The 26,794-nt window shown below is 51.2% G+C and overlaps 1 protein-coding gene across 1 annotated transcript in view; it reads left to right on the top strand.

The window, feature by feature from the left end:
* The window catches only part of CNTN6 (contactin 6), a 127,489-nt gene that overhangs the window by 78,363 nt on the left and 22,332 nt on the right, over positions 1–26,794 (top strand). Inside the window, exons 8-12 of the mRNA XM_081159966.1 lie at positions 7,710–7,894; positions 10,030–10,166; positions 12,103–12,232; positions 13,030–13,180; positions 23,310–23,437. Of these exons, the coding sequence (XP_081016092.1) occupies positions 7,710–7,894; positions 10,030–10,166; positions 12,103–12,232; positions 13,030–13,180; positions 23,310–23,437 (731 nt within the window). The remainder of the gene's footprint in view (positions 1–7,709; positions 7,895–10,029; positions 10,167–12,102; positions 12,233–13,029; positions 13,181–23,309; positions 23,438–26,794) is intronic.

Below are 26,794 nucleotides of genomic sequence, written 5' to 3'. Positions count from 1 at the left end.
GTTTTTTAATGAGAAGAAATAAGTGTTTCCAAAAATAAATCAAGGCCGTTGAGGGCCGCCCCCCCCACCAGTTTGTGTGTGATGGTGTCAGTGTCTACTACCATTTGTAAAAACCTGGTGTAGCCCTGACTGGTGTGGTTCAGTTGGTTGGGCATCGCCCCATGCAACAAAAAGTCAGGGTTTGATTCCTCTTAGGGCACATGCCCGGGCTGCAGGCTTGGTCCCCAGGGGGCGTGCAGGAGGCAGCCAATCAATGTTTCTCTCCTATTGATGTTTCTCTCTCTCCCTCTCTAAACAATCAATTAAAAAATATTTTTTAAAGAAACGACCTGCTATAGAGGGTTAGAGAGAAAACACAGCTTCCACCGCAGCCTCCACCAGGGAGGCAGCTGCAGACACGCGCGGGGGGGTGAGGTCGGGGGGCTGGAGCGTCTGCTCAGGACTCTAACCACCTCCCACCCGCCAGGCTGACGTGAGTGTAGAGCGGTTATGACAGAACTTCAGATTCCTGCCTGAGCTTTAATCGCCTTGGCTTCTGGGATGTGTAACTAACTTTCTGTGTTGGGGTTCCAAGGCTGTTGTGATCACAGATTTAACTCTCTGCTCTTCTCATTTGTCTAACATGGCAGCCTCTTAATTATCTAAGCTGCAAATTAACTGCCTTGCGAGACACCCTGAGAGCTCTGGGTGTAGGTGCCGAGCAAACGCAGGCTGACTGGGAGACACACCTGTGTCTCGTTGGAAGGAAATACAGGCCTGTGCTCTCGGGGAAGAGATTAAACCGGGGCCCTCGTAACTCTTCCGCCGCTCAGGTAAACAGCCACACATATTTCCTTTTATTTTTCTTCTTAATGTAGAAGCTTTGCTGCCAGTGCTCTGAATGTAAATAAAATCCGTAGCCGCGCTGAATGTCCCTGTGTGCCCCGCGCCTTCATACCGAGGACTGTATTTATGTAAACATGTATATCTTGTTTATTTTTTTTTTCTAATTTATGGAGGAAAAGTTACCCAGCTTGGCTATTAACGTCAAGCAGTAAATCTGAAGTCTTGCCCAGGTGTTTCTCGGCGTTCTAGAACTTTCTGAGGACGGAGCGGCATCCGATGTTTTCTCCTCTCGCGAGTGATGTCCCTGCAGGTGGCAGCACAGAGAGGTCGCTCAGGGCACCAGGTGACCAGCATCGTTGAGTTAAACCAGGTGCATTCAGATTGTTCAGGCCTTTAAGGATTGGTTTAAAGTAACCGGCGAGGAATCTGAAAGTTCCCTACTTGAAGTTCTCAGTGGTCGTCTGGCCTGCCCCCTCGCTGCGCTGAGAGGAGGGAGAGCAGAGCGCTCCGGGCACGGTCTCCCGCGCGTCCCGGGCTGTGGACTGGCACCGCATCTTCAGGTTCTTGCTAATGGCTCTGCATTTCATCCTGATGTGACGTTGCCGGGCACAGACTATTACGGCCAGTTCCATGGACTGTCCCCTCTGTTGACCATGCGTGTGGATCTGAGGACAGTTTATTTTGTTCATTAGCTTCTTTTTTTAAAAAATATATCTTTACTGATTTCAGAGAGAGGAAAGGAGAGGGAGAGAGAGAGAGAGAGAGAAACATCAGTGATGAGAGAGCCATTGATCGAGCCCGCAACCCCGGCATGTGCCCCGACCGGGAATCGAACCCCGATCGCCTGGATCCTGGGTCGACGCTCAAGCGCTGAGCCCCGCCCGGCCGGGCCATTAGCTTCTTCTTGAAGACCCTCCCGCATTTCGTGTGGCGCTGGCTTGGTTTTGATGTGCCCACCACCGTCTCTCGTTGAAGGTGAGGGGGAAGCGGAGGCTCCGAGAGGTCAGGGCCCTGCGCTCCGTCACGCGGGGTCTGCTTGTGTTTGTCTGCCCTGCGTGCAAGGGCCACTGTCATCGTGAACGACTCACAGTCGCTTCTGTCGCTGAGGCAGTTCCCGAGGGGGCCCTTCGCGGACACTGGCCGCCACCAGGGTCCCGACGACACTCAGATCCCCCAGCGAAAATATCTCTTCCTTCCCTGCAGCAAGATTGCTTTTCTGCAGAGCTCGCAGATTTATCCCTGTTGTGTCCCCACCGGACGGCCTTCCACTCCAAGTGCTTTGTTTGAATATCACAGGCTGGGGATGACAGCAGCGAGCCGAGCAATCTGAAATTTTAACAAAGCCTCCGCACCGGTTCCTTTCTCTGCTTCAGTCCCTGCGATTAAAAATAGCCACTGACAGGATTTTTCGAAATGAGGTTCGAGTTGAGAATAATCCCAGCACAAGCACCTTAGAAAACGGGTTCCCTGCACCATTTTCTGCTTAAAAACCTGGTACAGCCTCGGTTTAAGCTGCGGGTAATGAGGTTTAGGAAATCCAGGGGAGAAACAGGAGCTCTCAAACGGCACCGGTAATGAAAACGCTATTTATGGGCTCAGGGTATGGAATTGAAGCAGGGTTCCGAGCAGTGTGTGGAGAGCTTTAATTTAACTTCCAATTAAGGTTGAGCCGGGCCAGAGAGTTAACAAATGTATCTGTGTCTTTGATAAAATTAATGGAAAGCTCACCCGGGGAAGGCTGAGGGACGAGAGAACGGAGCCCAGGTCCTTGTTTAGGGCGACACAGTTGAGAAGCACAAAGCCAGAGGGGTGGGGAGGAGCGAGAGGGAGAAAAGGCTTCGCTTGTGTTATCTGGTCACGTCAAACAGCGGCGAGGAGCCCGGCTTCAGGCCGGCTCGGTTTAGGAAACGGGAGGAAATGAGAAAGGCTTGGGCAGCACCCCTTCTGAATCTGAGGTTCGTGAGAGGCTTGCATCAGATCGGCCCCCTCCCCTCCCCTCCCCTCCCTTCCTTCCTCCCTTCCCCCTTCCTTTCCTTTCCGTTTCCTTCCTTCCTTCCTTCCTTCCTTCCTTCCTTCCTTCCTTCCTTCCTTCCTTCCTTCCTTCCTTCCTCCCTCCCTCCCTCCCTCCCTCCCTCCCTTCCGTCCTTCCTTCCTCCCTCCCTCCCTCCCTCCTTCCTTCCTCCCTCCCTCTCTCTTTCTCTCCCCTTCCTTCCTTCCTTCCTTCCTTCCTTCCTTCCTTCCTTCCTTCCTTCCTTCCTTCCTTCCTTCCTTCCGTCCTTCCTTCCTCCCTCCCTCCCTCCCTCCTTCCTTCCTCCCTCCTCCCTCTCTCTTTCTCTCCCCTTCCTTCCTTCCTTCCTTCCTTCCTTCCTTCCTTCCTTCCTTCCTTCCTTCCTTCCTTCCTTCCCTCCTTCCTTCCTTCCTTCCTTCCTTCCTTCCTTTCCCCCTCCCTCCCTCCCTCCTCCCTCCCTTCCTTCCTTCCTTCCTCCCTCCCTCCCTCCCTCCTCCCTCCCTTCCTTCTTTCTTTCCTCCTTTCCTCCCTCCCTCCCTCCTTCCTTCCTGTTTTAATTAATCTTTATTGTTGAGAGTATTACAAATGTCCCTCTTTCTCCCCCACTGGCCCCTCTCCCCCCGCCCTCCCCACACTCCGTCTGTGCCCCGGGCTGTGCCACAAGCATAGAAGCTCTTAGGTTAACCTCTCCCCACCCCCCCTCCCCTCCGGGGTCCTCAGTCTGGCCCACGCTTCTGTGTCTCGGGATCTGTTTTGTTCAGCAGTTTGTTTGGTTCTTAGCCTCCGCCTGTGAGCGAGGTCGCGCGGGGCCTTCTGCCCGTCTCTCTCAGCGTCCTGCTCTCGGGCCCCCGCGCTCTCAGAGGGCGAGGGTCCCTGTTGCATCCGCGCAGTATCACAAGGTGGTTTCTTTGTTGAGGGTCGTATCCGAGCCCGGCTTCTGCATCAAACACGAGGACAATAAAAAACCCAGGAGGATTGTAGCGGAAGCAGGGGTGTGGCCAGAGTCGGCAGGTGTCGGGAGTGAGGACGAGGGCGCCACTCACTGTGACTTACTTTCTAGTGGCAAAGTTCCAAGGGATTGGACAGTGACCCCTCTCCTGAGGACCCCAGGGGACCCCCCGGCTCTGAGCATTCGCGAGGCTTCAGGAGAGAGGGTGGGGACTCTAAGCGGTTTGCTTCGTGTCTTCAGAGGAAGGTCCCACCCAAACGGGGACTTGTCCTTGGAATGCACCTGCGTGTTGGTGTTGCCCAGGTTTCACTGCTGTTCTCTCTGCCTCTCTGTGTCCCGTTACCAGTAATACGAGAACCCCGGCCTCCTTGCTCGGCGGCGACGTGACAAATCTGACCAGTCTCAACATCTAAATAGTATCTGTGCGATCTTGCAAAACTGCTTCCTTTTTTCCCAATAGAAATTTGTTAACATGAAATGTAGCCACAAGATGCACTTGATAAGAATTTTAAATGGGAAAAAAGTTATTTTACTGTTTGAGTGATTACTTTTTGATAGTGTAGTTGCCCTGAGAATTCTCAGCTATCTAAACTATAAAGCAGACTATCCAGGAGAAATGCGCCCTACAGTGTAATTCATTCCCACAGGCAGGCAGGAGCCGCGCACGTGGGGACCCAGGCGTCCAGAACCTGCCCACCAGGCCCTGCCTGATGGGATCAGCAGCCATATGCCTCAGACAGGCCCAAACCTAAGAGAAAAACCGACCAACGGACGTGTTCAAAGGGAGACTTCTGGCACCAGGCGTAACCTGATCTACACACGTGAAGAATTCCAATTTCTCCCCCTTTGCGTGAGCTTTGCTTTCAAAGCCCCTTTCTCCACCTGGTGGGACAGCCCCAAGTTCACATCCCACAGTCTGAACCAATTCCCATGAAGAAAGGCTCCCTCTTCAGTAGCTCTTCCGAAAGCAGCCCCGAGCTCATCTGGCTGATCGGGTGGCCTTGGCTCCCACGTTGACGGTGGCAGTGGCCACAGTGCAGGAGCCTCTAACCGCAGGGCCTGTATCCTGTGCTCTGCCCCGAGGCCCAGGTGCCGTGAGCCCAGGTCGCGGGAAACGTCAGCTCTGCCAGCTGGAGGGCGACTGTCAGGAAGAGAGGCCGGTGCTGACCTTGAGGGGGGGGGCGTGCGGGGCTGCGGGGGCTCCTGGACCTGAGGGGCGGGTGCTGACGTTCTCTCCTGCACAGCTTCCCTTGGAACGGGCTCCCCTGGAGACGGGCCATGTCCCCCATCGGGCGAGCAATGCCTGTGCCGAGACGCCGTGGCGTCACCGAGTTCCTCTGGGGGAGGGAGTCAGAGCAGCTGAGCTTCGTGGGACTTGTTCTTTTTGCCCCCACTTGAAACTGAGACCAACTTTCTGTAAAACCGCAGACGCCAAAGCTACCAGAGGAGGGTCTCACGGGAGTGTTGGGGTCCCTGAGGCAAAGAAGCCGGGACACAATCCCGGCTCCGCCCCTTTAGTTACAGGGGAGTCAATGCTATCCACACGCGTAGCCCCCGGCCCGCTGTGTGCTTAGTAATCAGTAACTACTGGTTGTGATACAGTCACAATCACTGTCATTCAATAGCAAACTCTTCTGTTACTGGCTCCGAGATTTAGGTATTTAGTTATGTTAAAAGTTGGGCTCTGTCTTCACAATCAAAATAAAGAACTGATCTAAGCACGGCAGGGCTCTTCACTGAGGTTATTCTGTCCGAATGCTCACGGTTACGAGCTTTTCCAGCTGGGTACTGGGCACGTCTCTGTCATAAATGTAAGATTCACTGTCACAAAGAGACCGAAGGTCAGGCATTCGGACAGGCATCGGAGCTTCCTTTTTTCTCTCTGTAAACACACTTTCTTAGAATGTTTTATTACATGAGTCATACACGCTCATTGTAGGGAAATAATGGGAAATTGAGATAAACAGAAAGTGAAGAATAAAAGATACAGAGTCCTCCCAACCCCGAGGCGATAACTTTTCGCACGTTCAGGCCCATGCCCCGTGCTTTTGGGAACCGGGTCGTCCTGCGTCTGGCACAGGACCCCTCAGACCTGGTGCAGATCCTTCTACGCGAGTAAATGCTCCTGCAGAACTTCATTTTTGTCTCTGCCAGTTTGTTATTCCGTGAGGAGAGTGGACAGAAAGCCAGTTATCCGAGGTTAACTGTGGCAGGAACATGCCATTTTCCTAAAATGTCAGCCTAATTTTGTAGTAAGCGGCGAGACTTTCTAAAAGGACAGAAACTCAATTTATGATAATCACGATTTTACTTTGTATTAAAATCCAAGGTTTGTTTGAAACCACGTGGTAATTATGAACAATGTAAGACTGAAACATGGACTCCGGGGCATGTTCTCCGACACGTGTGCGAGCACTTCTGTGCCTCTCTGTGCCGACGGCATCTTCAGTTTCCACAGAAAGATCAAAGTCGTTTGCCAGCGAAACCTTCCAGGGCTGTAGCAGTGTCTCGTTTCCTTTGGGGCCTCTGCTGGGTCCTCGCCACCTACTTTCTGGGGTGATTTCACAGCTCAAACTCTGCAGACTCATGTCCACCGCTTTGCACATCCTTGGAAATTTCTCCCTGGTCACTTTTATCAACTTGAAAAAACCTGCCTCTTCTACAAAGTTGATAAGTTGACTTTGCAAAATGATTTTATTATTATTATTAATTTAAAATACATTTAGAATATACATATTTAGATCACCCGACAGTCTCTATGGGGATGAAGAGTGATGTGCTGGGGGACAGAAGAGATGTTAATGTCAATCAGGGGTGGGGAACATCCGGCCTACAGGCTGTATAAGGCCCTTGAAATCATCTGATCTGGCCCGGCCAAGGCAACTGTAGGCGGGACGTGAAATTTAATAAATCTAGGAGCTTCTGTCATAGCTAATTTTTAACTTGATAATTTTATATGGCCCATGAATGATGTTATAAACATCCAAATGGCCCTTGGCAGAGAAAAGGTTCCCCAGCCCTGATGTAAGCAGATGCGATTGATTTTAGAAATGACGGCTTGTCAGGGAGCACTGTCCTGCTGTAATTTGGTTGATAGCCTGAGTTTCGTTATATGATGCGTATAAAAGTGAGGCCTTCCAAACCACAGATTTCTAAATCCACTCTTTATTGTTAGACATTAAGTTTATATATTAAAAATACATTCATATTAGACTAGAGATACTAGACATACAATATTGAGCTAAATTCCCATAACTGAAGGAACTCTACACGTTCTAAGGGGAGACGGGTTCAATGTAAAGCTCTCTGACTTACTGCTGTTTTTCTTTTTGTCAAATAGGGTGGTGAGCACAGTGTTTGAGGCTCGTAGGGTCCATCACACTGCTAGTCCCCTTGGTAACCCAGCTCACCCACCACCTACCTCCCCAGTTGCCTGCTAGGGCCAATTTGGCGTTGGGGGAATCTGTATTTTTTTCCTTAGAATCCACACATACGGAGAGAGCCCGCCTGCTCGGAAGTGTCATGTCCCTCAAAGAATTTCCCAAACTTCATGTTTAAACTGATGTACTCGTGGGACTATCTCTGCAGCCTGTTCCCTTTCTTTCCCTTCTTGCAATTTACAGATAGATCTGTTTTCTATCGTTTATTGCCTGTTGCTCCTCTGGTCTGTGAGCAATGCGAGGGCGGAGAGCATGTCTACTTTACTCACAGTTTACTCTCTGATCATAGCGCCCTGAGCATGGCAGGCCCTTAATGAGGTGTCACAGGCCGCTGAGCGAATGCAAACGGTCGCAGGGCCCGAGCGCCAGCCTCCCTGCGATGGAGTCGCTGGGTTGTTTCCTTGAGAGTTAATTTTAAGGACACTCATTTTACCCTGTTATCCCAAGACCGAGCCGGACGCTGTTCTAACGCGGTGTAACTGTTCAGCCCAGTCCCCGATATTAGTTGGAGGAGGCTGGACGGAAGCCCGTTGCCAGGGAAAGTCACGTACAGCAAATCCCGGGCTACCCTTGAAATCCCGAACTTTCAACAGGAGGATGAGGGCTCCTACGAGTGCGTCGCCGGCAACCCGCGCGGGAGGAACCTGGCGAGGGGCCGCCTCGTCTCCTACGGTGAGCAGGGCTTTCGGGGCGTGCGGCGGACCGGCCGCCAGCCGCTGCGGGCCCCCGGCCTGGAGAGGCGGGGAGCTGCGTTTCCCGTTAGGATGCTGAGCGGGTGACTAGCGGGCGGCGCGTCTCAGCGCTCTGTGCACGCTGCTGTCTGTTAGAATTACCTTGAAAACATCAGCCGCGTGGTGTGCAAGCCACGCAGGTTCATAACCCAGAGTCCCACGGAATCCACTCGCTTCCCACGTGGGCGTTTCGGCCGCAGCCACGGCTTCCCCAGCCGCAGAAGGAGAAATGACGCGGGCGGGAGCCTAACACCGAGCGGTAGTTGTCAGGATCCGTTTCTGTCCCAGATCTGTCTGCTCACACGTAGGTAACAGAAAAGCAAAGTCGCTACTTCACTTAAAAATAGGTTTGCCTCCGTTACCGGACTCTCGTGGTAATCGAGAGAGACGATTTATTACCTCGACGCCGGCTTTAGGGGTCCCCCTATCCCGGCCAAGACACAACACTTGCATTAAATTGACGTCATGTTTTTTCATCAAACTATGAAACAGACCCCAGAATTATCGTAACGTTGAAAGCTTGTAAAACATCCTTAACTTCTATATTAAATGTAATACATCCGTACCAGAGAGCTTTTAAAGCCTGTACGTCTACATGGCCCCGAATAATTTTCTGCATGACATGTTTGTATGTGATGGGTTAGGAATCACTGATGAAGTAATTGGAGAAATGTATCCTTTGATAATGGGCCAAGTCTAAGGCACTGATATCAGCCACAGGAAAGCCGCTCGAGCGTCCTGTGGGGACCAGGTAATGTGCCCCGGCTATATTAGCTCCCATTTCCTTCCAGACTTTCAATTTTAACCTGGAATGAAAAGTACTATTTTATATATAGAACATGAATCCCTGCTGATGGTTTCTCTACGGCGCTAGCAATGCTACCCCATATGTATGTATATTTACATTTAGATATTTATTCTTCCAAGACCCCCTGCTTCTTAAAGGAAAGTCTTAGGAATCTAGCATCTTTTGTAAGGAAAATAAGAAGGATGTGGCTGGGAGATTTTGAGTTGCACCAAGATTTTTAGCTTTGGCTCATTTTTAATAGATCTCCCATTTTTCTGTTAAATAGACACACATATAACCAAGAGGTTAAGCAGAAGAGGGAGGTATCTATAAATTGGAAATCAATAACAAAGTGCTCTCTCCTACACTGGTGCAGCCCTGTTAGCTCACACAGACGTTTTCATAAACACCAGCTCCTATAATTCTCATAATAATAAGATGCAGAAGTAACTTTCAGTGATATTATTGGTAAGAAACCTGAGATGAAGTGAGCAAGAGCCCACAGATCCTGTTTGTCAGATCTAGGAACTCAGAACAACCCGAAACGAGGCTCCTTCGCCTGCCCTGCGTCCTCAGCATGGCAGCCGACGCCCCTCAGGTGCATCTCCCGCAGCCGAGTTAACCTCAGAACATTGAATTTACACCCCACCTGTTCCGTGAATGAGAGCAAGGATAATACTACCTTTCGCCCAAATAACACCTTCACAGCAATGGCCCCACCGGCGCTCTGCCTCATTACCACGTAGACCTTCTTCAGGTTAAAGATAAGGTTTGGGGAGAAGCACCCAGGACTCCATTAGGCGGGGCCAACAGCCACGCCACAAGCCCTCATTCCCTGTCACAGGTTTCACCTGGGGGAATGGGTTATATCTGAGAAAGTGCAATGAGGCCCATACTGGAGTTATGCTTCAGGCTACTGAGCTTGAAGCATAATGTCTGACACAGATACACTTAATTTTAGTTAATTTGGGTCACGTGGAACCAGTGGTCTTTGCCCACACCGGGTTCGGAGCGGGTTCACGTTTTCTAACCCGACGCATGCTCTGGCCTCACCCTGCCCTTGGACCTTTCCCTGCACTCCCAGGTTGTCACAGACGTGCAGCGAAATGACAAAGGTCATATAGATCTTGTGCCAAAGGCCCATGATATTCGCAGCAGGATTTCTGTTGCCCATCATGGAAGCCCCTGCATGTCCAGCATTTCCAGACCCGGTCAGCCTTCAAGCGGGAGCACGAAGCCTAGAATAACCAGCTTGCCAAACGGTTGCTCTCTGTCTCTTTTCGGAACAGCCCCTCCAGAATGGGAACAAAAAATCCAGAACACATACCTGTCTATTTACGACAGCTTGTTTTGGGAATGCAAGGCCAGTGGAAAGCCTAGCCCCTGGTACACGTGGCTAAAGAATGGTGAGCGACTCAATCCAGAGGTAAGCAGAGGGGTAGATATTAAAACCCACCTACTCGGACGGGGAAACTTTGTCACTAACAGTGACAACTAACATTTATGAGTGCTTAGTAGGTGCCAGGGAATGCAACAGATTCTTTACATAGACTAATTTATTTAATCCTTAAACAAGCTCGAAGTAGCTATTACTATTATTCCCATTTTCCATTGAGAAAACGAAGGGTAGAGAAGACACAGCATTTTCACAGGTCACATACTGTCAGTAACAGACTTACATTCAGGGGCCACCATCATCACCATCATCACCCATCACCACCACCATCAACATCACCATCATCTTCAACATCACCACCACCATCAACATCACCATCATCTTCAACATCACCACCACCATCAACATCACCATTATCTTCAACATCACCACCATCATCAACATCACCATCATCTTCAACATCACCACCATCATCAACATCACCATCATCTTCAACATCACCATCATCAACATCACCATCATCTTCAACATCACCACCATCATCAACATCACCACCTTCTTCAACATCACCACCCATCACCACCATCAACATCACCATCATCTTCAACATCACCATCATCTTCAACATCACCACCATCAATAACATCACCATCAATAACATCACCATCTTCTTCAACATCACCATCATCTTCAACATCACCACCATCAATAACATCACCATCAATAACATCACCACCATCAGCATCACCATCATCAGCATTACCATGATTATCACCGTTAACATCTACTGAACTCTCCCACGACACAGCCTGTGCTAAACACTTCCCACGCCTTATTTTATTGTATCCTCATGACAACCTTGAGAAACGAGATTATTATTTCTTTACATAGATGAAGAAAACTGATCTTAGAGGAGTTTGGTCAAGGCCACGCAGCACCTGGTGAATGATGGAATCAGTGTTCTAAACTTAGTCTGTCCGATTCCAGGACCCAAGGTCTTCACCATTACCCACGATCGTGCTTTTGTGAGAACCAACGATTGAGTCTAAACCCACAGGAGAGTGGAGAACACCGGCCATTTTCCACAGTTTCTAATCTCAAGCCTACTCTCTTCCACAATACACAGAAAACGAGACAGAGCTGGTTTTCCCCATCAAATTATCCAAATAACCATGTTAATTCTCCATTTTACTTTGCACGTGTAGGCACGGCCAGAGACACAAAAGACATCTGTTGTTTAGAGGCTGAACGTAATGATGGTCTTTGTTCGGCTTCAGTGGGATTTTCCCCACATGCCTCTCGCCTAGAACATCCTCTGTTTCCTCAGCTATTTGTTATTCTTCAAAGGATGGTAACAGGCACCTTGAAACAGTTTTGAGTTGCGTTTGCAATGTTAAACGGTTTCGTAACATGCACTCGGAGGTGTAATTCTGCACCCCAAATGGGACTCTGTAACGGATTGGGGCTGTTTAAACACACTTATGGTCGGCCGCAGAAAAGAAAATTCAGTGCCTCCTTCTTATGACTCAATTAGAAAATTACCGAGTAATCAATTCAAGTCATTTTGAGACCTTGTGATGGAAAAGCAAGGAAATATTCTAATTCCTATATCCGTGTCTAGTATTACAGTCAACCTGGTTTCCTAAAGTAAGCGGAACAGTGGCAGGTTCCAAATTACACCCAATATAAACAGGGACTTGACGTACATGCTATGCAGGTAATGCCAGTTTCCAAAGAAATGGGGGAACGAAACAGGCTAGCCGCTAAAATCACACCGAGCCTATTTCCATTTCTTTTTTCTAACCCCAGGAAGCCGCTCAGGTCTTTCACTGTACTTGGCTCATCTTCATAAGCATCAGCTCCCGTCCTGTCGCATCAACTGCACAGACACCTCATAATGTGCTCTGATTAAGGAAATGTCCACACTCACTCACTGGCATCTTTACATGGCTTGTTTTTTTATTAGGAAAGAATTCAGGTAGAAAACGGGACACTCACCATAGCGATGCTGAACGTGTCCGATTCCGGCGTCTACCAGTGCGCTGCGGAAAACAGACACCAGAGCATTTATGCCAACGCAGAGCTGAGAGTGTTGGGTAAGCCCTTTGCTACAACAAAGAGATTCAGAATGACATCTTAGCAACTATGATTACACAAGTCCAACCCGGCTTTTCTGTGAATCACAAATCGCTTTCCCCTGAAATAACGGGAAATGTCTAAATTAGCTTTGAAAAAAGGCAGGTGATTGTATTCGGCCCGGGGAATCCACCGGGGCTCCCGGAGGAGCCACCGCTGGGGGCGCGAAACCAAGAGGCTCCTCCAAGCTGGTCCCAGCTGAGGTTTTGAAGACAGTTCGGAAAGTACCGTCAGGATGTTTTCAGCTGCACATAAGAAAACCAGGGAAAGGAAATCTCAGTTTACAGCGACTTCACAAACAGGGGTCCCTTTTAGCTCTTAACGAGAAGTTCGGGGTGATGGTGAGCCGTGGCTCCCGCTGTGGCGATGTCCTTCTTTACCGGCTCCTCTCGTGCCTGTAGCCTCACGGCTCTGGGACGGCCGCTGTAGCTACTGACACGTCAAGTCCATGTCCCGCAGACGGCGAGAGAGGCGGCAGAACTGACCATGTCTATCCCTCTCCTTGGAAGAGCAAATCCCCGAGTCTGCGGCTAGGACCCTGCCAGCGAGCACCGGGCGGGATTTGCGGAGGCTTCACAGCCACCCTGCTCTCTTACCCTGATGCCCATTCCTTCATCGCACGCTATTTACACAGCGCCAGGGACTGCGGCCAGGGGGGTGGCGGGGAGGGTTAGCCTGGTCCCTCTCGTACACACGTTAGCTCCCATTCCCGCAGGGTGATTATGTGACTCAACAGTTTTTTAAATATTGTTTTTAGCTTCAGCTCCTGATTTCTCCAAAAACCCCATTAAAAAAGCCTCAGTTGTTCAAGTTGGCGGGGATGTTGCCATCGAGTGCCTACCCCGGGCTTTCCCGAGGGCCACGGTCTCCTGGAGGAGAGGCGCGCAGGGCCTGGGGCCCAGCAGACGGTAAGTGAGTCTTTGTCCTTTTAACAGCCTGAAATATCTGGGAATATAATGTCTTGCGCATTTTTACAGTTTACAAGATCTTCCCAGGTCCCCTCCCTTACGATAACCTATAACTGCTTATCCAGGGAGACGGAAATTTCCCCATGGTCGTAAAAACAAAAGAACCTCACAGAGCGGGGACCTGCTGTGTAATTTGGCTGCAATGCATCCAGTGCGTGGGCCTGGAATAAAGTTTTAAAACTCCTCTAAGACCTTTTTATTTATCCGGGTGAGGAGTTTTCCCGGCCCGGCCCGCCGAGGAGTCAGGAAGGAGCACATCACACAAGGAGAGACACTGGTGCTCACACCTGCACTCCGGTTTTTAAATAGTCACACAGGTGTCCCCTCGTGACAGGTGAGCTCACCCTGCCGTCCTGAGCTGACCGACCCCATAGGTGCCAACGTCAACTGCTCATGGGGAAGGCGGCACCTGCGCTCTGCTTGTGTCGCCCTAAAGGCTTTGTTGTGGTCGCAGGTAAAGTTAGAGTAGTGACAGGAAAGGAGGGAGGGAGGGAGGGAGGAACGGCTTTAGTTCTTGACCTTGGGAATACCTGCCTGCGAAAAAGTGCAGTTTTACTCTCAGTTATAAAACTTCTATATGTTCCCGTCTACTTTGAAATTTCATTGTCACTAACTCTTGCTCCCAATAAAGTGTAACTACCTGGAAATGGTTGAGAAGTCTGTAACGATGCCTATTCAAAGGAACCTTCCCGTATTGCCCACTTATAAAAAATGGCAGAGAGATATATATATATATATATAGATATATATCAACAACTTCCTCCACTCTTACCTGAGCCAGACAGCGAGCGCCACACAGCCGGTGAGCGATGAGGCTGAGGCCTGAGGCCGGGTCCCCTTCCCGCGTGCAGGCTTTTCTGCTGGGCGGATAATGGAAAGACCACTCAACTCTTTATGTTCCGAAGGGCTGTTGTCACCGGATTTATCGGCGCTTCCAATGAAGCCACAGTTCTCAGCGTGGGTCACACGTATCTTATCGGCCCATGCGCACCCCTGAAGTCGGACTATTTTAAGAGCTGTGCCTTTACATGTCTACACGTGGCCGACTATCAGCGTAGCCAAGTTTTCCTCCAAGGAAGACCAGGTAGACGGCAGATGGCGTCCCAGCCTCCGTAGGCTGCCCACCGGGGGGGGGGGTGGTCATAGCGCCTGCTGCATCTGTCCTGGGGCTGCCAGGCGTTGAGAGATGCACCTACACTGAAGGGAAGCCAAGGTGAGCTCCTGCTGGAGAGACAGGGGTGTTCTACAAGGAGCCCTGCCCTGGGAATCAGAAAACAGGGATTCTGGTCCCAGACCTGTCGCTGCTGAGTGGCCCGACCTTGGGAAAAACTCCTGGCCACTCGTTTCCTCTGAAGTCACTGTTTCCGGAATTTATTTAAGATGAAAACAACATTGGGAAGCATTCAACACCATCCCCAGGCAGTGACACCAGGACAGAAATTACATATTCGAAATCACTGGAGACATTAGCCTGGCAGGTGTAATTGCAGACTCCATCCTTGTTATAATTTTATACGTTGCACGGAATTGGCCCAGGTGACCAAGGGACCGAGCCAAATGCGGTGATTGCTGAGAACTGTCACACAGCTGATAGGATCCGGACGGGTAGAATCAGGGGTTACAGAGCCCTGGCCGCCGGAATGTGAGCACCCCCAGGATAGCGAGACCCCCCTTTAATTCACTGTGGTCGGCCCAGCACCAGCACAAACCTGAGACACAGCGGATATTCAGTAAATATTTGCTGGGTTGCTAAGTCAGTGGACATCAGCGTTTACTTTGTCTTGTCTGGGTCCACCTGCCTTAAGAGATTTTAAAGTGAAACCCACGGCTCATTTAATAATTAATGGGCCCATGCTGTGTTCACTCATTCAGTCCGTAAATACTTAATGAGCACCTGCTATATCCCAACCGCTGTACGAGGGATACGTGTTGTGGCTACAACGTCAAGCCAGCCAACTGTGTGACACAGTTTATTTCCTAAGAAACTGTTTTTTTCAAAGTTCATGGAGTCAGAGGATCTGAGTTCAAGTCCCAGCTCTACTCCTCGCTCGGTGAACAGCTTCCAGCGAGTCCTTTAACGTCACTGGTACGTCGGCTGAGTACCCTGAAAAATGGTGAAAACAGTGCTTGTCTCTCCCAGAGGGTCGTGTGGGACTCAAAGGGCAGGGCAGCGGGGGAGGCGGGGTGGTCCGTGCCCACTCTGCTACCACTGGGCGCGTTTCCTGCTGTGGTCCAAGCTCTGCGGGAGCCCCAGGGCACGTCCAGGTGACACCGCCGAGGTCGGAGCATGCAGGTGACGCTGAGCTCTGCGAGGCATCGGGGGCGACCGGGAATCAGTCCCACATCTAGTTTGATTAACTGCTTTTTACCCCCTTGTGGATCCACTTAGCAAGTGACCTACAGAAACCAAAGGCCTGGATTTATCTCCTTCTGCCCAGTGACCACCGGCTACCTGTTCAGGGGTCCCCTGGCCCATTCACCAGGAAGTGTCGCCCGTGGACAGACAGCTCAGATTTGTCCCCGCCGGCGGCATTACCAAGTGGACAGACAAGCTCTGAACAATAATAATTGAGAGATGGAGGTTTTTTTCGTATTATTGAAAAAACTATCATTGAATTCATAAGGACTCTACCACATTTCTCCCTAATTTCCCAAAATAAATAAACTGAAACTCAGCTACATGTCAGGCAAATGGTCACTCATAAAGAAAATAACCATTGTAAGCACTTCCCGTAAGCCGCGCAGCGTGCCAGACACTTTAAATATTTCAGAACGTTTAAGGACACTTTTCTTCCTTCACATTTAGATGCATTTCTGAGAAATGAAGTTGTCACAGAGCATATGGTCATGTTTGTACCGTGTTTACCCCAAAGAGCTAAATACTAAGATATTTTGAAATCCCTGAGAATCAGCCCACTCAGCCAGAGAGATTCCGTCCCTTGGCCACAGGTCTCAGGAAGGGACCGTGGGCCACAGGCTTTAACAAGCAGACCCTGGGCACAGGGAACCCGCCGCGCTAGCACCTCCCACTGGGCTCAGAGGGCAGTGTGGACAGGTACACAGGTGGCCCATTAGGTGGCATGGAATCCATCAGTGAGGCTTATTCAGTATTTTTTGCCCTGGAGACCAACACTTGGTGGGTCCCCTCCACTTCCATCCTCGTGGCACTCAGCACCCGAGGTCCCTCTGCGAGGCCCGTCCTCCGTGGGGGGCAGGGTGGGGCGGGGCGCTGAGAGGTGTCAGGAAGGGAGTGGAGGGGAGGCATAGAGGAGGGAACAGGGTGTTCCCTGTGAGTTATTGAGCAAGCTGCTGATCGCTGTTCTCGTGGGCAGGAAGGCGCCCCCGCGAGGACCTAATTGGAAGCCCTCAGCAGGCCCAGAGAGAGGGACCAGAATAAAATCAGTCTGTCTTCATCCTGCCCCTTGCTAAACAACCTGGATGGAGTTGTTCCTTTAGCTACAGAGCCCACTGCCCCCCACTGTCTCCCGGAGCCGCCCAGGCCCACCAGCCCGTGGGCAGCATGGGGAGGGCCGGCAGCCTGGATGCCAGGGAGCCCGTCCGGCGATGCCCCCTTCCCGCCTGGCCCTGCTTTGTGTGTCTCAGTGTCTCTAAATCACCGCCCTGCCTTTTTCATTTTCCTTCACCCCCAAGTGCTCAGTCTTTTTTTTTTTAAATATGTCTTTATTGATTTCAGAGGGAGAGGGAGAGAGAGAGAGAAGCATCAGTGATGAGAGAGAGTCATCGATCGGCTGCCCCCTGCGCGCCCCTCCACGGGCCGAGTGCTGGGTCTTAATAAAAGAGCCGGTCCACCCGCACCTCCTCCGGGCGGCCGCGGCCCAAACCACCGCCCTCCCCAAGCAGAGCTCCCTAATAACAGGCAAATAAGCCTGATTGTACTTTGTTATCACCACCCCCTTAATGGAACAGTGCTCAGGACATCAGGTAGCGGGATATCAAGCAGGCAAATGAGCCATATGTCCCGTGTTTAAGGGAGGCTGACAGTCTGCATAATGCGGGCTCATCGCCACCTCCCTTGTGCGCCGCTGCTCCGTAATAAAATTTTAAACCGTCTGCACTTGGCTCCGCAGAGCCTTGTTAAGGTGAGGCCTTGCAAGGGAATACAAGCTGAAGGTGTCAGGAGAGATGTCAGCAGCCATCTGCCGCCCCGCGAAGATGTGACACAAGCCCAGATCCCGCGGGTGCCCGCCAGTCTCGCCCTCCCTCTCGCCATCCAGCCCCCGTCTCTGTCCGCTGCCCACTCTGGGCTGGGGCGCCGGCCCCGTACAGGGAGTGTGCAGAACCAGCTGCCTGCAGGCTCCGCCCGGGAAAGGGGGCGCGCCCGCCCGCCACCCGGCTGCCTGCAGGTGCGTGGGGTTCCCCACACCCCGCTGCTGGGGTTAGGCCATTGCTGTAGCTCCCTGGTTACAATGCTGAGCGACGGACAGTGACATCCCGTGGCTTTCAACCCAGGACGGATATGGCAAAGCAGAACCCACCCACACGGCGTGGTCCGATCCATTCTCGCGCCGCATCGCCCAAGGGAGGTGCCCGAGCTCCGCGCAGAGTCGCTTCGGTGCACAGACTGCCCGTAGGTTTCAGGTGTGAGCCCAGGAAGAAGCTGGTGGGAAAGCAGCTCCCAGAGCCAGGCCCGAGGCCGTCGGAGGGAGCAGGGCTGGGAATCCGCTTTTTATAAATTCTCTCTCTGCTCCCGAGAGAGGCTCAGGCGATAGAATCCCACCCCGGGAGACACTGGTTTGGCACCAACACATTACTTAAAAAATAGAAACATCAGCGAATGGCTTTTCCTCCCAGAACCTGGCTTCCTGCTCTAAAAGTGCTCAGCTGCTCACCTCTCCCGCTGCTGAGGAGGCGCAAGTGCCACTTACAGTCTGAAGAGATGAGTGCGGGTCACCTTGGGAGGGCGTCCAACCACTTTCGTGCTGTTGGCGATTTCTGAGTGACATTTATATCTTCCAAAGTTTAGATAAATATTCAACAGTGATGATTTTATGGGCAGAAAAGGTCAGTCATTAGCGCAGTTTATACAAACGACCTTTTGTTCCTGGTTTGATTTTGAGCAAAGAAGCGATTACCTGGTGAGTTTAAAGCAAAATGCTCTGCACTTAGGAAAGTGTTTGACAGGTACGTGGTTCCCCCCCCCCCCCCACCGCCCCACAGATGCCGGTGGGCATGTGGAAATAAATAAAGGGAATAAGGAGAATTGCTGTCTTGATAGAAATCATGACCCAGTTGAAAAGTAAAATGCAGACCCTTTGTGTGGAAGTCAGTCCTGTCAATACCTTTTCTTTAAAATATATTTTTATTGATTTTAGAGAGGAAGGGAGAGGGCGAGAGAGAGAAACATCAGTGATGAGAGAGTCATTGATCGGCTGCCTCCTGCACGCCCCCGATGGGGGATCGAGCCCGCAACCCGGGCACGTGCCCCGACCGGGAATCGAACGGGCGACCTCTGGGCTCGTGGGACAAGGCTCGGCCGATATCTTTTCAATGAACGGTGAGTCTGCTCGAGCATTTTTTTACTCACTGGCTATTATTTTCCAACTTCTGGATTTTTTTTTCTTCATTTTTCTCCACAGTAGACCTTTTTAATTTTATCCAGTGAAATTTATGCAAGCACCCATTTCATAAAACAGTTTAAATTGAAGCAATTTGGCTAATGTCACGGAGGGGCAGCCCCACTAGCCCTAACTGGCCCTGCTTCCTCCCCCGCCAAGCAGCCTGCGGTGCCCCCGAGAATCCCCCGCTCTCCTGAGAGCACAGCTTGAGAATTACTGATTTGGAGTGACAAATCTGATCAAGTGTGACTTGTCAAACTGCTCATTTATTTATAAGCACAGTTGCAAACCAATTTGACAGGCCTGCGGAACATTCTGGGTTTATAAATGTGAATGAGCTCAGAGTCTCGTGGGCGAGGCAGGGAGGTCAACAGCTCCAGTGCAGAGAGACATCCGTCACAGCAGACAGAGGATGGTGACACCGTCACTCCCTGGGCTGCAGGTCCAGCGAGGCCACCGCAGGTTGGGGGCCACCGACGTGGCACCGAGGAAGCTTCCAGGGGAGGGGAGGAGGGATCAGGTTCATTACACAGCTGCTTCCTCCACAGGCAGTTTGGTGATTGCTACCAGTTCAAAGTTCATGAAGACGCCCTCTTATTTTTATTTACGTTTATATATTTTTATTGATTTCAGAGAGAGGAAGGGAGAGGGAGAGACAGACAGAAACATCAATGATGAGAGAGTCGTCATTGATCGGCTGCCTCCCGCACGCCCTGGACTGGGGATCGAGCCCACAACCGGGGCCTTTGACCCGACCGGGAATCGAACCAGATCTCCTGGATCCTAGGGCGATGCTCAACCACTGGGCCACGCCAGCTGGGAAGAATCTTTATTTTTATTTAAATGAGCAAGCTTGGTATTTACTTGTTTGTAGATCATATCTCTCATTTTTTGTAGCTTGTTAAAATAAGAAACTTCAAAAATATAACCTATTAAATGACATGGAGATTAACATACAGGTTACGCACTAACTATGATAATCAGGTGCTAAAATTATTAAAATGGAATATCAATATTTGATCTAAAATGGATTCCAGTGGGACATTTTACCTAAAATCTAAACTGAGAAGAGTTAAAATTTATACTCTCTTCTCCATTTCTTATCGAACTCATTTTAATCCAATTTATTTTACATTTTTCTAGAAATCAGTAAAATTAGATAGTCAATTAAAATTTCATGGTCTGCAGTATTATCTTTAGACAAAACTGGAAGCAATGCCCCAGTTAATAATCTGACTATAAAAATAGAAGTATTGCTCTAGTTTCAGCTGTAAGATGTTTTAATTGCCCCCGTCCTAATTTTTCCTAGTTTGAGAAATTTAGCTATTGCTAGTCTTCGATGTTGGCAAACTTCATGATGGCCTGTGGTTGATAGAAAAAAAAAACACACAACAAAAGCCTCATTTCCTTGCTCCACAGTTTGATCACAGATAGGTTTGGTTTCTGTAAGTAGATAAGGTAAATACTGGATATGCATTCGATTAGCTGTTGAGATAAAAGGGGTGGAAACACTCATGTCTATTATATTTATGAAGTTTAAATGAGTGGACGTCATGTGCAACCCAGCAAAGCAAGGGTGGAAATTTCACATCAGCCTTTAGGTGGCTCCTTAGCAGGACACAAATCTGCCACCTGGTCCAGGTGAGGGTCCCGTGAGCTCAGCCACGGGAGGTGGTTGTCCGCCTTCCTGGGGCTCCGGTCACCGCAGCTCCTGGGGAGGTGAGGCTGGGGGATGAGGCAGGTGAGCCCAGGGCGGGGATCTGGGTCCGGGGACCTGTCTGTCCTTCCCGACGTGGGAGACGGCCGCGTTGCCGGCGGGGTCGCTCTGCGGGGTCTGCCTTCATGTCCTACACGGACGTGTGCACACAGGTTGGTGGCTGTTTCTACGCCTCCGTTTTCTGCTGCTGCTGTGAAATCTCCCAGGGCCGCCCGACCGTCAGGCCCAGCGTGTGCTTCTGAATTTCCACCTTTTTTTGCTCAGGATGCAGTTAGAGGAGTGGGGTGGCCCATCTCAAACGCTCCTATTGGTTTTGCTATTAAACGGTTATGACACAGGGGCACCTGTAAATGTCTCGAAATTCTAATATTTAGGGAACATTTTAAAGGCAAGTCCCTTAATACGTGATTTAATCATCCGAATAGAGTACTAAACTTTGGCGGTTTGGGGAATTTCTTTCTATTCAATTATGTAAAGAGCTGAGATATTCTAATCAAGGGGATAGTTGAAAAGAGAGACGTGAGAGGAAGGCCGTGGTCGCTGGACTGTGGGGAGACCACGGGGAGAGAATGTGGAAGAGACGCGAACCCGTGAGGCAGGTGTCGCCCAGCGGTGCCAGGACCCGGACAGCCCAGGGGCTCGGCGTCCTGCCGGGTCCAGTCAGACCAGGGTCTGAGCACAGCAGGCCTGGGGAGGAGCCGGGCAAGAGTCAGAAATACTGGCCTGAGACACGCGGGAAAGGAAGGCCGCAAGGAGAGGAGGACACCTGACGCCGGCACTCAGTTCATCCCGTTCTCCTGACAGCCACAGCACCGTTCCCCAAATAAACACGAGCGCCCCGTGGATGGGAAAGTTAAACGTCGAGGACACAGACAGGACGCCGCGCGGGGTCACGAGGGGCCTCAGGCGCACACCGCTCGCTGCGCACACTGAGCTGTGCCAGCACTTCCTCCCCTCCTGGCTGCTGCTGCTCAGGAACAAACGCTAGGAGCCCGAGGAGGGCACTGCTCTCGGGGTCCCCCCTGTGTGACCGCTGCTAACACGAGCTGCCCCTTCCCGAGAGTTAGGGGAAAAGTACAGGATTCGTAAACATTCCCATCACTAGCTGGAGATTTGTCTGAGGGCCCTTAGATAGCAGCAGGTATAGGATGCATTCATCTAAAATATTTTATTAGCCAAAGCGGAATGTTTCTATGCTGCTAAAAGTTCTGAGTGATTCCTAAATTCGAGAGGTGGCCCGCCCATGCGCCCGGAGGCGTCCCACTCTGGCCTCTCCTAATTAGATCAGGTGGAGAGTCGCGTCTGGCCAGATGTGCGCTGCATAGTACAACAGCTCTGTGGCTGTGTCAATAATCATATGATTCAGTTGTTAACGTGCGCTGGGGTCAAGAATCTAGACATTTCAGAAATCAAGATGCGAAACGTCTGCTGTTGGGGAGTCTTCCAAGAGAACGCCTAGAAAGACTCTGAGTATGTGCCACGAACCATCCTAAACCCAGACGCGGTCCCTTCCACTAACCTGAGGACAGAATTCAGAGCCCGTCTCGAGTAATAAACCCAACAGCAGTAGCTGGTTTCAGACGAATCATAGTTGGCTGACAGTCGCTGTTTCAAATGGCTAATTAATTTCATTAGCTACATTGCATGTAATACATACATTAGAAACAACGATATGTTTGCAATGCAACACACAGCTCTGTTTTTGTGAATGGATGTGACATGCACACCAACCGTCCTGCCTTTCTTGTCTCCAAAGCTATTGGCATTAAAAATTCGTCTTTATCGCCCTGGCCAGGAGGCTCGGTTGGGTGGAGTGTTGTGTCTACACCAAAAGGCTGCAGGTTCAATTCCCCGTCAGAGCACATATCTCGGCTGCGGGTTTCGTCCCTGATAGGAGGTGCATACGGGAGGCCACCCATCGACATTTCCCTCTGACGCTGATGCTTCTCTCTCTCTCCCTTCCTCTCTCTAAAATCAATCAAAAACAAAGAAGGAAGGAAACCAGTCTCAGAGTTTCCCTATTAAAACAGCATCCTGATGTTTGCATTTGCATATTTCTGAGTTTCAGGGAAAGTACAATAATGAATCATTTTAGGAACGCTTGGGACTTCTTCAATAGCTACCCCTGCACTGCGGCTGGGTGACTGAATGCACTTCAGGGACATTTAATTAGGTCTGATCCATGGAGCCCTCATCTTTCTACTCCACTGGGCCACATAACAGGGCGGGGGGGGGCTGGGCCCTCCGGCCACAGGACCGTGCGGGTGGTCCTCGGGGCACAGCGCTGGGGAACGTCCTCCGGGCTGGGCGCCCTGTGGCGCGGTGGCTGGAGGTGATAAACACGAGGTCACGCAGCCACAGACAAGCACTGTGAGGACTGGCTTCCGTGTCTCCAACGCCATGTTTGGTTTGGTTTTTCACCAGGGAGCTACCTTTTCAAAATGCACAGTGAATGGTTCCATCTGTTATTATTCAAGAAACGGGCATTGATCGCAGCATCGAGCACTCATCTGATTTTTAATGTGCCTTGACGTCGACAAGGGTCACACAGGGTGTGGCGTGAGAGTGATCACCTCTGTGTCAGGACAAAAGCCAGTGGCATTTACTCTAATGCGTGGAGGCCGAGCTGGCTGGCAGGGAGGGACAGGCACTCGGAGGGGGTCATTCACACGACCAACAGCCCCCAGGGCTTAGTGACGTGTTCGTATGGACGTGAGTGGTGAGGACGCCAACCTTAAAGAGCCCCACTCCCACTAATGACATGCTTTACCTTTAGGGTCTTCCTCTTGGAGGACGGAAGCCTGAAGATACACAACGTGACCAGGTCAGACGCCGGGCCCTACACCTGTGTGGCCACGAATCAGTTCGGGGTGGCCAGGAGCACCGGCATCCTCCTCGTGAAAGGTACGTGGTCCCTCGTCTGTGTGGGGTGAACCCTGGGGACACATGTGGACACCACGGCCGAGCTCAGTGTCAAACCCGCATCCTATTATACGTGGGAAAGGTTTGATTTCAGTTTACTAAGCGCTGAGTCCCCTGCTCATGAGTGACACGTGCTCTCTGCCAGTGGAATGCCATGGCTGATGCCAGCATGTCAGCGCTCAAAATGCTGCCAGCGGGTACTCAGAAAGAGTTAAACCCTGCACCTAAAATATCTGAATTTCCACAAATGCCTCCGTGTGGGGGGCCGTGGACATTGGGATAAAGTCAGTGAATGATGCTTTTCTTGGTTAAGTTTCCTTCAGAAACTCCCATTTTGTATGAAATGTTTACCTGGGTATGAGGCTGCTTGGTCCATAACCAGTTCATTTATTTCTGTAACTCCAGGTAGTTAACCCATGAAATGCAGACTCTCTTGCATACACTTTAATAGTGTTGTTTTTTTCCAAAGAGAAGAAAATTAAACCAGGAGTGTCCGTACGGGTCACGCTATGTTCCCATCGCGGTAAACAGAGACGCTCATACAAGTAGGGTGGTGAGCCGGCTCCCTCCCTCCCTCCGACTTCAGACGGCATCACTCCCAAAGCACCTGCGTCCGTCACCGGGGGACGCAATTAGGGGAGAAGCGTCTGCTCCCTGATGTTGCCACATCACTGTATTGAGCCCAAGCTCCTAAAACTGGCACATTCACCGGGAGCCACGTCGCTCTTATCAGTCTGCTGCCTCCCGGGTGATAGAAACGGTGGTCTGATAAAGTCGTCTGAGCAGCTAATTAAGTCCCAGTGATCAAATTCGGAAATTGGTGCTTTACCATCATTTTTATTAAGAATAAGTGTATTCAACAAAAAGTAGCTGCTACCTCCGGCTCTCCTTTAAACTGTCTCGGGGAACAGGACCACCCTTGCCCCCGGCAGGTGTTTCCACCGACGACGTCTCACACGCTCTGCCGCCAATTGTCAGCCGCCCGGGGAAGCGCGCGCCACGTGACCTGCGCCCAGCAGGGGGCGCCCTGGGACGGCCTCCCTCCCTCCGGAGGGCGCTGCCACCGGGTTTCTGACAGGTGGACAGTGCTTCAAGGAGCGGCCGCAGCTACTGTCCTAAAAGGTCGCTTCTCCAGCACGGGTCTGGCAGTGCGCTGGGCTGGACTGACAAGGGTGGTCAGGAGCAAACGAGAGGTTTCGGCAGAGCTGATAAAACAATCATCTCTCTTTGAATTTCTTTATCAGCCTCAGTCATGCAAGGAAAGTTGTTGTTCGACAGCTTGTAAGGAGATAATGGTTACAAGAGTGAGATATTTCCCAGCTTAGTTTTTAGCTGATAAGGCTTATCTGTGTTTAGAGGATTTGGAAGTTGTCTGGGCTGCGTATCCGAAATGTCTGTTTCCCTGATGCACCAGGAGAAGGTCATTTCTATCCAGGCATCGTGAGCACTGTCAGCACCGGCCGCTCCTGGTGCGTGACAGAGGGACACCGTCCACGGGCACAAACAGGGCGTCGAAGGGGGGAGAGCTAGGGGTTCTCGCGCGGGGGGACTGGGGTTAAAGTTACAGGGCAACATGCGCGAAGAGGACATGAAAATCACATGCGAGGGGAATGATCCGAGCTGGCATTTGGAACGTTATTAAAACGCAGAGAACAGCAGGCCATAAAGATCTCGTTTGCAGGCAGCATTTGTTTTCCTCTCCCCACCGGAGAAGTTCGGGATGTTCAATTATAGGCCTCATTGCTTCAGCATGATTTTCCATGAAACGCCGGAAGTTGGAAAGCACGGCTAATGCGCAAATTAAGTTTACTGCCGTGCATGTGGTTGCTTATCCTGCGTGCTGGAGTCTCTGCGACGCCAGCGAGGTCCCTGTCCCGCTCTCCAGCCGCTGACAGGGGTCTCCGCTTACGGAGAGAAACTCCAAGACGGGCAGGGGAGCCGAGGCTTCGCGTCTTTAAGAGGCAGTTTAAGGGTCCGAGTGTTGAGTCAGCTCCGAGGAGAAGCGGCTCCACCAAGTCCATCACAAGCACCGTTTCAGAGATGACGACACGCACTGGAGTTCACCCGCCAACTTGGGGTTGAAGCAGCCCCACCGGGAAGTCTCCCAGCTCTGCCGACATGGGCCTCAAAAGGCTGACTTCTCCCCGTTCCCTGGCCCAGCCCACTCTGACGGGGTTTCCTCCCCAGATTTCGCACAGGCCGTGCCAGTGTGTGCTCGGTACCCGGCCTCCCTCACCCGACAGAACGCACCAGCTTTCCCCGCCCGGTTTTATTAAAAGTAGACAGGTGACTACAAGAACCGGTGGGCGGTCACAATGCAGAATCACCGTACGGTGCACCTGAGACGAATATAATCAATTTAAGGTTGCTCTCCGGCTACACTTAGATTAACTAACTTAAAAATAAAAAATTTAGGACAAAACAAAAACTTAACAGCAGCAAGTTTAGTCCCTGCGGGAAGGTGTCTGGATGCCCCGCGTTTCTGCCCGCAGGCCCCTCTCCAGCCTGCAGGCCCCTCTGTGCTGAGAATCTGGGGGGGCTGGAAGGTGGGGATCCCCCGACTCCACTCTGATGCCGAAAGAAACACTCAGGTGCCTGTGTTGTCACAATTCTATGTCTAAAGAGCTAAGTGGCCACTCAAGCTCTGGGCTGTTTAGGAAAAATGTCATTCCTAAGAAAAGACCCTCAGACCCAAGTCCGGTTTTCGGTCTGCAGATCCTGAAAGCTCAGGGAGCAGGGAGCAGGTTGTTCCAGGTCCAGGGAGGAATGGAGTTGAGGGAGGGAGGGAGGGTGGAGGCGGAAAAATTATCCCATGAAACAAACTCGCCGGAGTCTCCTCTCCTGGCTTCCATTTTCTCATTTTTTCTCCCCTCGCCCAGTGTAAATTCAGAGGAAAGCGCCCCTTCCTCCTCGGTCCTGTACCGGGGAAAGAGGAGTTTCCTAATTCCGCCTGCTACTGGCCTAGAGAATGCCTCAGCTGACGTGCTAGGCCAGCCTGTCCGAGCGAACGCGTTCTCTATCAGCAACACAAAGAGCGGCCGCCCGCTGTGTGCTCACGGCTCGCAGGCCAGGGCTGGCGTGCTGGGTGCATTCCGCGGCACCCGCAGCCTCGCTCGTCTTAAGCAGACGTCAGGCCCTGTTTCGATCCCTTGTTAGTAAGGAAGCTCTGCGCTTGCGTTTCACAGGACGCCTCGCAGGGGAGCTGACGGGTTCCCTCGCAGGGACCCGACACACGTTTTCTCACTTAGACACCTCGCACTTCAGACAACTGCCCTCTCTTGCCGGGTGCTCCGCTTGTTTCTTTTGCCCTGGGGTTCTTGGTCTTTCAATAGGTGCCCT

The sequence above is a fragment of the Miniopterus schreibersii genome (assembly GCF_964146895.1).
Source record: "Miniopterus schreibersii genome assembly, chromosome: 15".
Lineage (NCBI taxonomy): Eukaryota > Metazoa > Chordata > Mammalia > Chiroptera > Miniopteridae > Miniopterus > Miniopterus schreibersii.
Note: the sequence above shows the minus strand (reverse complement) of the source record. Positions and strands in the feature narration are given on the sequence as shown.